At 34.5% G+C, this 13,401-nt stretch overlaps 1 protein-coding gene across 4 annotated transcripts in view; it reads right to left on the reverse strand.

Annotated features, from left to right (window-relative positions):
* Window positions 1–13,401, reverse strand: part of crb (cell polarity complex component crumbs) — a 79,395-nt gene that overhangs the window by 55,813 nt on the left and 10,181 nt on the right. Inside the window, exons 2-3 of one of the 4 annotated variants that reach the window (XM_076457870.1) lie at window positions 7,011–7,099; window positions 4,391–4,957 (exon numbers count right to left, since the gene is read on the reverse strand). In XM_076457870.1, coding sequence (XP_076313985.1) covers window positions 4,391–4,955 — 565 coding nt within the window. In that variant the 5' untranslated portion in view covers window positions 4,956–4,957; window positions 7,011–7,099. Of the gene's footprint in view, window positions 1–4,390; window positions 4,958–7,010; window positions 7,100–7,994; window positions 8,108–8,253; window positions 8,367–13,401 lie in introns of those variants that run through there. The other 3 variants (XM_076457887.1, XM_076457879.1, XM_076457860.1) reach the window with 3 other exon arrangements.

Raw genomic sequence — 13,401 nt, forward strand, 5'->3', positions numbered from 1 at the left:
TGACAAAGACAGGGTGGGCACATACTGATCAACCAATAGTGCCACCCCTCCATGCATTCATCCATCACACAGCCTGTCATTTCTGTACACAGAAAACTGCCGAATAGTGACTGTATCAGCAGATTTTAGAAATGTTTCTTGTAAGGAAACACATACAGGATGGTAGAAAGCAATCAGTGTTTTGATATCATCCAGGTTAGAACGTAAACCTCGACAGTTCCATTGCATCAAGGTAGCCATTTTTAATGATGGGTAGGCGAAGTGGCTGGAGAACCCTTCTGTTTACGACCACGTCTTTTTTCCTTACTGTCCTTATGCGGTGGAGGTCTATCGACCTCCATGGATCACCGCCCTGGGTCGATTGGGCAGGTCTTAGTGACTTAGGATGCGAACGAATGATTGTTTTGCATTGTGGGGTGGGAGAAAAAGATGTATCAGAAGAAATGCCTGTATTTGAAACCAAAGGATGTGGATCTTGAGGTTTTTTGGAATGTATGGGAGGAACAGAGATGGGTGTGGAAGTCGATTCAACCTTTTTAACCATGGAGGTCAAAAGGCATTTCATTTGTTTTGAAAATGATTCTGTTAGAAGCACAGAGAGATCTGTCTACACTCCCACTGTAGTTGTGGAACAAAGTGCAGCAGTATATGTCCGAGATGGAGTATCAGACAGCAATTTCTGAGCCTCAAATGCTGCAATTCTTTTTCCTCCAACCATTTTGGACAAGAACAAAAGTAGGAAGGGTGGGAACTATTGCAGTTGACACAATGTGGGTCCATGTGACACTCATAGGCATCATGGTCCTTGCCACCACAATGAGCACATGTCAGGGAGCCACGACAGGACATCTTTGAGTGGCCGAACCTTTGACATTGGAAACATCGGAGAGGGTTTGCAATGTATGGCCATACCCTGCAAATTAGATAACCTGCCTTGATGGTGGCAGGTGCATGTGGTGATGTAAATGTCAAAACAAGGATATCTGTTGGCAGTGTATTTCCATCTTTGCGAGTGGAGATGCACCTCACTGCAGAAACTTCTTGAGTGGAGAGACCAGAGAGAAACTCTGGCTCGGGGACATTCTTCAAATCCCTCTCAACAATAACTCCTCATGATGAATTCAAGGTAGCATAAGGGGTAACCTCAATAGGTACATACCCAATTGTCTTTGATTTCAAGAGGAGTTAACTGTGTTGGGATGTGGATGTTTCAACCAATATGTCTCCAGATCGAAGCTTCTTTACCGACTTTGGAGAGCCAGCAAGTCCCTCTAGTCCCTTCTGAATAAAAAAGGGGGACATTTGCCCTAAAGGTTTTTTTGAAAGAGAATGTAATATAAGAAAATGGGGTACAGGTGTTACGGATATTGAAGATTGCTGCTCAGAGTCTTCAAGACGTGGTCGTTTACCTATTGACTGTTTTTTCACTATTTTATTTAAATTTTTTGCTGGAAGATCCATAGGAAAAAAGGAAAATTTTGGTACCCACTGACCCCACCCACCATGGAGCCCTACAAGGGGACACACCACAATGTCATGCAAGGACATTGCAGCAACGCCAGGGTTTCGTGAGCACTATACCCAAACACCAGCATCAGACACAATGTCCACAACACCCATTGAGAACTTCCAACACTGGTACTTGGTTGACTCTAGCCCAAGTGGACCAGCCGATTGACCCAAAGGGGGCCACCCAAAGGCCGACCATCTACAGGAATTCAAGGCCAATATGGTGTGTTATGGTTGGACCCCTCAACCACCAGGATCCTCTCCTCCCCTTTACGGGTCACCACGCACGGCAAACACATGGGTGGATGTTTAAATCCCAGAGGAGGTAAACTGAAAGAACAGAACCATCCCTGGGAGGGCCTCTCACCACGTACTGGAATCCACACCGAGGGGTTTGATTGATATGTCATTTTTAATGGATACAAGGCTTGTTGCCACTTGCTTTCAAATAATGTTTCAGTGCCATAAATATAATGATTCTGTTTTATATAATAATTGTCTGTACTTAATTTCTTGTTTTTGGTAATGTCCAGTGACAATTTTGAGGTGTCCTGCTAAAATTTCAAATGTCTGGCAAGTTTCACTGTCCAGCAGGACATGTGTCCTGCTGAAAATTTACAATATTTCTACCCCTGGGTATCAACACATGCATTAAGGTTTACCAGCCACATAGCTACACATGTACTTCAAATATTTTAGACTATTTGCTATTTCATTAACCTTGCCAATAAATGATTTTTAATTGCCATAACCATAAGCACTGCACACAAACCTTAGACCTTGGTATCATAGTACAACTTTGAATTAAAACAAATAATGTCCAACAAACCTTTGACATCACACGACATTTCATCAAGAGATGCACAACTTATTTTATACCTCATGAATAACTTTTTTCACAAACCAGCAATGTATTTTTATGTTTCTCTGTCTTTTCTAATAAAATGAAATTCCAAACTATTGATATGAATAAAATATTGTCAATGTGCAGGATCAGGCAACTGTTGTTTTTATGTGGTATCAAGATAATAGCATTTTTTATTGAAATTACAATGTAAAAATGATCACTTCCCTAACAGATTTTTTTAAAGAAAATATCAACTAGAAGAACTCATGAAATTTGAAGGATCTGTAAAATGGTCATTTAGTAATGAAATTGCAATAACTAATGAAAGAGCCCAAATAAAACTGCTTACAGATGCTTCAGGGATATACTGATTAAGGATTATGGAAAGTTCACTAAACACCTTTCTGGGACAGCATTTGAAACATCATACCATGTACAAGTGTAACAATTTGAAACTGAACCTTGCTTTGTCTTTGGTGAAATTTAGTTCTCCTAGGACTAATATTTATAAGATATGTTGATTGTAAACATGTATGTTATTTGCAATTGTAATATATGGGTATATCATGAATTTTCCAGTATCTCTGTTAATACAGAAATCTTATCTTTTAAATTTTAATTTAATCTGTTTTTATGCAATTATGGATAAAGATGTGTTCCCAAAAAGTGCTGAAGTTTCTTAATTCTAGTTGCCTTTGTGCCTTTCTTGTTCTCACTGCAGAAAACACTTTTCACACAAAAATGCTATGGCTTTATAACTGCAATGTTCTTTCACTGGTCAAATTGATTATATCTGTATGTTTTAGCTGATGAATGTTGTAAGTAAACAATGAATCATGTAATGATGCTATTGTTTAGTTCTGATGGGACTCATCTTGCAAGACAGGTTATGATCAATTCACTGATCCAGTACACAAGTATCTACCCAAGTACACAGTTTTTTGTCATAAATAAAATGTTTCCACTTTCTGGCAATTGTGTCCAATCTGCTTATTTCTCATAAGCTTAAAACCCAGTCAGTTTTCCAGTTCAGACTACTTTCTAAATTGCCTCCCCCTTTTTCTTTTATAATCATCACCCAACCAACACTTGTGTTGAATATAATACATCTAAAATCACCACAGTTACTGTGTGCAAATCAAAATACATTTTGTAATAATTTCTCACAGATAATTATTACAGTTTCATTTATATTACTTCAGACTTCAACAATATCAAAGACTGCTCAAAATAAGATAAAAATGAAACAGTCAAATGCCTCAAAATCCTCATTGCAGTCAAATAATTATAATTTTTCAATTTTCAAATATTCCAAGACTAGAGCCTTATCAAGAATCTCATTCATAATTCAAAACATCTGTTTGATAATTCATCCCATATTGTACAACCTTACACCTATAGTGTTTTATTTTAATGCTTTTACAATACTATTATAGAAAATATTCCTACACCTCATACATCTAAGTACACATGCATATTTATTCACATCAAGAAGATAGTCTCAGATTCATTAAACAATAATTGAAGTTTAAATGTTGACTTAATAAACATTTGACACTTGCACATTTTGCAATTCATATATTACACCTTCAGCTAGCTTTATTAAACAATATACACGATACAATATTTTGTAAAAAGAAATTAAAGTAAAAAGTAAAAAATAAAATGAATCAAACACTTCAGGACTGGTGTGACATGCAATGTTACAATATTTCAGTTTTTTTCTAGGTGTAAAATGTTATAACTGAAGTTGTGTTTGTTTAATATCAGAAGTTCACTTAAAATACATACTTTATCTAATTAATAATTCGTAATCTGCTTATCCAGATGAGATGATTTAAAAAAGTTTTGATCAAAATCACTGTGTGCAAATTGTAAAGTCTAAAAGATTTGAGAGCCATTATCCAGTTGGTTATATTGAAAGCACTGTGTATTTGAGTTTGTTGATTTGTAAGTACATTTAATGGTCATAATAAAAAAATTTAGTGAAATACATATGTATGTTTTGTATGCAAAATTGGTAAATAAACTTACCACATGTTTCAGTAGCAGGTAATGAACAACCTTCCCAGTTTACGGATATGGACTGAATGGACGGATTACTCAGCACAACTCCAGGACCTTGAAGGATACATCCAGTGTAGTTTCGACCAACATATAAGCTAGGCTCATTCCCAACAAGATTTATGGAAAAAATATAATTTCTGAATGTTTTGTTTGCAACCACAACATCATTTTGGTCTACATGAAAAGTAAGAGAGTCCTGATTTTTCATAAGATCTACATCATGCCACTTATTATCCAATGTGTTAGAGCTGAGAAGGACGGAATCTGTGGTCTGTCCCACACGCCATTTTAGTTGCACTGCCCCATTGTTCAATAACTGAATAGTCAAGAAGTCCCCAGAAAGCCCAGTCTGATATAATAGTTCTCCCGAAGAACATGAGCGAAAACTAAATGAAGTCCTTCCTTCTAAATATATAACATTGGACAACAGAGCATAGCCTTCTGCTTCAAAGTAACCTTCAGTTCCTTGTGATTTCACAGATGGAAATAAAAGGCACAGCAACAGGTTTAGTGTAATCCAAAATCCTTCCATCACTACACATAAAAGTTAAAACGTCATCAATAAAAATGAACAATACAATCAATAATTTTACGCTTTGTTCAGTATTTCCCAAAATATTCAATATCTATATTAACAAAAACTGCTCATCATCACCAATGTATCTCACATCAGTTTATACCCTTTGTTACTACTATATTAATATGCTCACACAAATTGCATTCAAACATTCTGAATTATGAAATGAAAACATTCTATCATCATTTCTAATAGCTTAATAGTATATAAACATGAACAACAAACAGTTCATGAGGGAAAATGTATTTTTCTTTTCTCAGAATAATTTCCCTTGCTAACTAGGAACCTCTAAATCATCACATACTAACTCAACTACAAATTCAAAACTTTTAACCTGTACAAGTTATAAGCTCTGAGGATAGATAGATACAGGCAGTGAGTGAATATGCAAATTATTATAACAGATTATGAAAACACCTCTGTGCAAGTAAAGCCAACCATGAAAATTAAATGAAAAATATGGTTCAAAACAAATAATTTTGTCTGAATATGAATGAATACATAAAATTCATGACACAGACTCAGTTTACTAAATGTGAGAGTAATTAAATCTAAAGAAAGGTACATGATAATTAAAAGGTGGGGTACATTTATTTTTAGCTAAAATACCACTAATTAAACTTCAAATAAAAAGAAATAGTGAAAAGGATTCACAATTCAAACTTTAATATTTCTCTGACATGTCAAATTAATGTGTTACATTATCTTACTCAATTTATTATTGGATGTATAATTGCATTTAGTGTAATAAAAGCAGATATACAGCTGTTTTGTTTAGAACAGTAATTTCTAACATCACATTCTGAAAAACACTCATTAAATTGGTTAGAACTGTCTTTGCATTTTCTTTCTCTAGTTTTAACTGTATAGTAGCTTTTACTTCATCCTGTATACAAATACAAATATGGAAAATATAACTTTTCAGCTTTTGTATTTGATGGCATTATAATAACCTAAAACACCTATATTACATTTTTTGCAAGTCTAATAAATGTTAACTGGTGTATACTACCCTACCAGAGATCAAGTAGAATTTATAATTACATGGCTTTTTCAACAACAATAAAATACAGCCCTTCCAATGAAATGTGGCTGAAGAAAATGCAATACAGTGAATAATCTCAAATACAATAGTAACAAATGTATATTTATATTCTGGGTAAATGAAAAATTTAAAACATTAACTTTTTATTAACTGAATGAAACATATTTCATCCAAGAATATTTTCAGAAATTAAACCTATGTTAGAAAATAACAGAAGAGATGAAAGGGAGAATGGTTAATATTTGTGGTGTCAATAAACATTATTTAGCAAGAGTGAATATAAATTATTACCAACACAAGTTTACACACATACATAAAATAAACAATATTTATCATACTGCAAAATTTTGTCATAGTTAATATTGACATAAAAATACAACTCCTAAAGTAACAGGGAAGTCCTAATGTTTTTCTTAAGTTTTTTGTATATATATCAAGGTACGTTTGTAATTTTTCTAAGATCATGTTCACAAAGGTTGTTAAACTTTATAATTCTTTCAAATATGTTCTAAATTACCCCTATGAGTCAAGATAAAGGTAGAAGATAAATGTAAAAAAAATTATAATGAGGAATGTTAATGTAAATTTTAATTGGGTTCTGTAACAAAACAAAGTTATAATAGCATTTTAAGTAAGAAAAAATGTAAAGTTACTTCTTGTTTAACAGCAACTAAGTTATTTCTTTACTGGGATATTGAAATGTATTGTTCTATTGTGTAAATATCAACTTGAATACTCTGCAATTGAAAGTTGCAAGTGTGGCTGACAGATGTGGATAATTTGTTACTGATGCAATATTTTTATGGTTTGTATTGCAGGTCTAAATTGAAGAAGGTCCTAATGCAAAATTAAAAACAAATAACATAAAATAACCTGTGGACAACAAGGCACCATATGATCCATTAAAGCTTTATTACAAATACACATATTATTAAAATAATGTGAAAAATAATGTTTAAACCCACCATTTAATTTTCAGAAAAGTATTGATTTCCCTCTTAAGCTCCTCCCTTTCACTACTGCAGACAACAATTCATTCCATAAGTCAGTCACCCTGTTAGAAAAATTCTTATCTAGAGCTTAACCTGACTTGTGCAAATCTTAAGCTTGTGTACTCATTGTTTTCACAATTTAGCACAAAGAAATCAGACCTTTATATCCTCTCAACTTCATGAATAATCTTGTACACTTCAATCTTACCTTTCTTTTCTTAAGAGAAAATAACTTGTCTCAAACTATATTTGTAAAATAACTCTTTCCATATCTGAAGTCATTCTAGAAGCCCACCACCAAACCCTTTATAAAAAAGACCATATTATTCCTACAACAGGTAGGATAGATAGTATTCCTTGTGATTCGTATATTGATAATTTTCTCATTTAATTTTTAATCCATATGTCTATAAAAACAAAAAAATTCAGTAAGGTTTATAACGGTTTCAATGACTTATCCACCACTCTGCCAAGATTTGTTTCTTCAATCATGCTATTAATTTGGCTCATGTCTGAGGTAAATGTGTTCCAAATTATGAAAACCCAAGTCTGCTACCTTCCACCTACTATAATTAAAGGATATTTGCCAAATATGTCTAACCAATTGATTCAAGTCATTCTATAATACCTTAACATTCTTAATACAAATAAAATTACACAATTTTAATATCATTAACAAACTTTAGTAATTTGCTAATGATGCACTTTGCAACAGATTTAACATTTTTAAATAAAGCAAATTATCCCTGAGATATTCCACTAGTAGCAAAAATCCAGTTTAACTGGACTCATTTAATATTTTTTTTTTATCATTCAACTATCGTGGTATCTATAATAATTACTAGGTTTCTTGGTTCAGAACCACTCAGCAATCCATTTGTTTTATTAAAAATAATCTTCAAGGGCACTTCTCTAAATACTTAAAAAAAACATTATAAAAATAAAATTTAAGCTTACCAACATAATCTATGAAAAGTCAGTCAGTAAAACTCGCCGAATATTGTCGAGAACTATTTAAATTCTACAAAATAATCTCTATTGTGAGATTTTTTGCAAATTCCAATGTAATAAACGTCACAGAGACTTTCACAACGAATAAGGTGAAATAAATCAGATAACAAGACTACTAATCACATCACAGATTTCGCGTAGTTTTTATAACACTCAGTTTATTTTTTTTGTCATATTTCAAATACTAAACTCGTGTTTAACTTACCAAATCTGGTTTACACGTTCAAATGGACTTTGAACTTAACAGCATATTTAACTTCGTTGCTCACGTACATACATACTACATGAGTTCCGACTGCGACCACAAAACCCAAACATAGGGTCACGGACTGCCAAACAAACTAGTCACGTGGTTACATCCTATAACGAACTTCGTCTAACAAATAAATGGGTCAACAATCTTCAGTTTAACTATATGATATTTAACATTCACGGTTCCGTGATTTCTAGGGTATAAATATCATAAATAACCCTTTATTGTCGTAAGTAAGATATAAAAATAAAAAATTCACAAATTAATGATTTTTTTAAGTGAAACACTAACTGTGCGCTAATGTTAAATAAACTCAAAACTTACCATGATTTATCTAAGATACATAAAAATAACAAGGGCTAGGATTTAGCGCAATTTCCTATTGTTTTCAAAGTGATAGCAAAATATATGGTCACTAAAGTTAACACGCACATTTTTTTCCTTTCAAATTTACTATTAAAAACGGTAAAGCCAGCGCAAAAACATCAAATGCGAGAAAGTGCCACGACCAAGAAACCACAACTGTGAATCAAGGTTACGCAGAACGAATAGGGAGGGGTGTTTGACTTGCTTAATGAAATGCCTGATGCTTCAGGTAGAAAGAAAAATCGTTTGTTTTTTATTCTACGTTTACAGCTACTACACGTTGGTTCATATTATGTACTGGAAAGAGTTAAAAGGCACATTTCAAATTTACATTTTAGGAACTTATTTATGAGTGAAAATTATGCCTTTTTGTTGATACCACGGTTCATAAAGCCGGCTGAGATTAGACAGATATAATAGCCGTTAAGGCGGTTTTATATCATCATATGCATAAACATCGTAATGGTACAAACTAAGTTACGCGAAATAAAATTATTATCAAATTTATTTAAATCTATAAATCCGAATTTTGGTAAAAATTATTAACATTAATAAGACCACGGATATATAATTCGCATGTATCAAAATATTCAGAGGATTTGTTAAAAAAATAAAACCGAGTTTAAACACACGGGTTTTAAAAATGATTCAAAGTACTAGCTGTTATCGAAACAAACCCATTTATTATGTCCAAAATGCTTTGTTTGGCACTAGAAATTAGGTTTGATGCCAGATGAGAACATAAAAAATAAAATAACCAACCTCACTGAATCAAAGAGAAAATCAGTTCATTAATGGTAAAGTGGTACGACCACTCCAAAACGCTGCGTTTCTTTGAATGTTCATAGCTCTCTACTGAAACACGTTATAATAAAATGAATTGCATATTTCGATACAGCATGTTTCATATTTTCCAGTTATATTTGCAAAAGCTCCAAGAACTAATTATCGAAATTTCCTGTTCCTTACCCTAACACCCAAAAGAACCATTCTGTCCATAGTTCAAGGGATCTTTCAAGTAAACTTTAGCATTATGACACCCAACAAGAACGTCGCCTAGGGGGAGTTCGGAGAGTACTACCAAATCAGACCAAACATGAACATTAACTGATAATAGCCACTTGCAGGTTACTAACATATTAATATCTTTAGCGTATTCAAACATTCAACAGCCCGGTTTGTTTGTTTCGAATTTCGCGCAAAGCTACACGAGGGCTATCTGCGCTAGCCGTCCCTATTTCAGCAGTGTAAGACTAGAGAGAAGGCAGCTAGTCATCACCACCAACTCTTAGGCTACTCTTTTACCAACGAATAGTGGAATTGACCGTCACATTATAACGCCTACATGGCTGAAAGGGCAAGCATGTTTGGTGTGACGAAAATTCAAACCCGCGATCCTCGGATTACGAGTCGAGTACCTTAACCACTTGGTCATGCCGGGCCGGTTTCTCAGAACAATGTAGACAAGAAAACAACATATTCAGCACGCAAACGCCATATTGTTAGATTACATTATAGCTAAATAAATTGGCCTGGCATGGCCAAGCGCGTAAGGCGTGCGACTCGTAATCCGAGGGTTGCAGGTTCGCGCCCGCGTCGCGCTAAACATGCTCGCCCTCCCAGCCGTGGGGGTGTATAATGTTACGGTCAATCCCACTATTCGTTGGTAAAAGAGTAGCCCAAGAGATGGCGGTGGGTGGTGATGACTAGCTGCCTTCCCTCTAGTCTTCCACTGCTAAATTAGGGACGGCTAGCATAGATAGCCCTCGAGTAGCTTTGTGCGAAATTCCAAAACAAACAAACAAACAAAAGCTAAATAAATTTTCATACTTTCACTTAGGCTGGTGCAACTAAACATGTTCCATAACATGGCTGTATGGCTGTTCACGCCTACATACTCCTAGTTATACAAATTGAAATCAAATAATGAATATACATTATCCAGTACGTTTCTTAAAACCTGGATATTTATTGTAAGATAACTTGTTCAATTATTGAGATGTGGTTATAACGGGTGCAGTTTCAAGTTCGTGTGTGTGTACACATATTTAAGACGTATCATGAAGAGATGTCGGGTGACGCCTTCTCACACACACTAATCCTATTCAAAGTCTAATATTACTTTTTTAATGTGGTTAAATACTCTTGTTAACAGCGAGGAAGATCTCTAAAACATGAAATAATCGACGAAAATGTAATTTAATGTGGTTGTTTTTTTGTAACTGTCACAAAATTGTTATTAAGTGTGGCTCAATACGTGCGTACAGCACTCGTCCTCTCAGTGACGCTACAGATACTGTAAACAGGCCATCAGCTGTCACTTGACAGCCAATGTGTTAAAAATTAACCTTTTGATTGCAACTGCTTTAAACAGGAGGGGAATTTTTGCGAGCCGTATCCTTATCTAGCACACTCGACTCAACTGCCGGAAGTAGACCATACACTATACGGCGAATCAGCAATTAATAGGTTAATAATCAGTATAATAACGTACCATCATTATTTGATATTTCTTACCATTGTTTCATTGTTGTTGTTTTTTAATATTGGCACGAATAGCCCACTTATGACTAAATTATCGAGCATTATTTAATTCTAATTCAATGAGCGGTTTCCGTTAAAATACCGTAGTTGCTGTTGAATATTTTACAAAAAAGGTTAATAGAATGTATACAAAATAAGCTGTAAGACACCTGTCTAATTTCAGATTCACTGGCAATACCCTACACAGAAGCCTACCTACCTCTAGGACTTCAAGTTTGTTTTAATTTCGCGCAAAGTTACACGAAGACTATCTGCACTAGCTATCCCTAATTTAGCAGTGTAAGACTACAGGGAAGGCAGCTTGTCTTCACCACCCGCCGCCAATTCTTGGGTTACTACGATCGTTACATTATAACGCCCCCACGGCTGAAAAGGCGAGCATATTTGGTGCGACGGAGATTCCAACCCGCGACCCTCAGATTACGAGAAAAGCGCCTTAACCAGCTGGCCATGCCGGATGGTTAAGGACTTGAAGTGAAAACTGAAAACACTCATTGAAAAATGTTTTATCTAACTAATCTGAAAAGTATCTATTTTTACTCGACTTACCTAAATAATACCTACTGCTTTATTGTTCAGTGCAAAAGTACACAATAGTTTATCTCTATTGTGCTCAATGCAAGGATTAATCCCCAAATTACTTTTGTGTCACAAGTCCTTCAAATTAGAGACACCTAGTGAGGGACCTCTTACACAGTTAATTAAAAATATCACAGCATAAATGTGAAAAAGTTGGTTGGTTGGTTGTTTTGGCTAAACATCCGGTAAAAAGTTAAAATTTAAGTAAACTTCGTAAAAAGGAATCAAGGAAAAACAAAAAGTGTAATTTTTAATTAAAAACTTAAACAGCGTTAAATCCAATTTTTATATTTAGTTTACAGCAGTGAGAAAGTACAATAATACAAGTGATAAAGGACTTTGTGTAGCATAATTGTAATTAAACTAAATAACACAAATTTTGTTCCTAGATAGTGATGTGTTATTTCTTCATTGCTTACATTGTAAAAGTACAGAAAATGCCACTATTCCCTTCGAACTTTGCTTTTGTGACCTGGATAATGAAATTTAGAAATTAACCTATTTTCTGTGTAAAAACGGACAAATTTGCACATTTTCATTTACATAAGGTCTGAACGAAACAACACATGAATCAAGATTTACATGTATTTATACTCAAGTTATACGAAAATAAACAAAAATGTTTAAAAGTGAGTAGTTTTTCGAGATTTGCGACTGTAATGTAAATCACTTTCACGTATCAGACTTCATCATGTTTTCGTAATACGCTCCCAAGTCACGAACGCAAAGTTTGAAGAAAAAAATAGGTCTTTTCCATTTACTTTAGGCATAAGCAATTGGAAAATAACACTTTCTGCCCAGGAACAAGACAAAGTAAAATTTTTGCTACACTGTGTTATCATAACTCGCCAGGATGACTAACGGGTAAATTCAAACATCAGCATTAGTCACCTGACGTTGACCTTTCCAGTCCTGGTTTGGAGTTATTTGACACTACGGCCATTTTCTTATTTCATATCGAACTAGTTGTACTTAAATTAGTAAAAATGAATCACATTAAAAAAAATTCTAATTTATGAATTAAAAACTTAAATAGCGTTAAAAAAGTCAATGGCCTTTGAAAAACTAAAAATATTTGTAAGGTGGACAATGTCACTATCGCCAATGACACTGTCCAACGTTATGGATAAACCTTGGGACAAAACATGTCTAAAAGGATGCCGTTGTTGAGAGTCGTAACGACAGTAACACGATACAATGTGGCTTATTATAGCCTGAGTGTCACACAGACAACACATTGGTACATCAGTTCCAGATAAAAAAAAACGATGAGTTAAAAAACTGTGACCAATGCATAGTCTGGTTAGAACAACCTCCTCTTTCCGGTCCTTACGGAAGCAAGACGGCCAAAGTCCAATATAGAGTTTTATTTGATAAAGCTTGTTTTCACGTTGCTTACTCCAAGCCGACTACCAACTGGCACGTAGTTGAGCCTTGGATACAGGACCATAGTCCATGTATAGAACATGCACAGGACCATAGTGCTAGAGCAGACAGACATAGCTGCGGTGTGGGCAAGCTCGTTCCCTCGAATACCAATATGGCCTAGTATCCAGAAGTAGATGTTAAAGAAAAATGGGCCAGTGGGTTTTGAATATCGGCGAGAACAAA

The sequence above is a fragment of the Tachypleus tridentatus genome, chromosome 1 (assembly GCF_004210375.1).
Source record: "Tachypleus tridentatus isolate NWPU-2018 chromosome 1, ASM421037v1, whole genome shotgun sequence".
NCBI classification, from domain to species: Eukaryota; Metazoa; Arthropoda; class Merostomata; order Xiphosura; family Limulidae; genus Tachypleus; species Tachypleus tridentatus.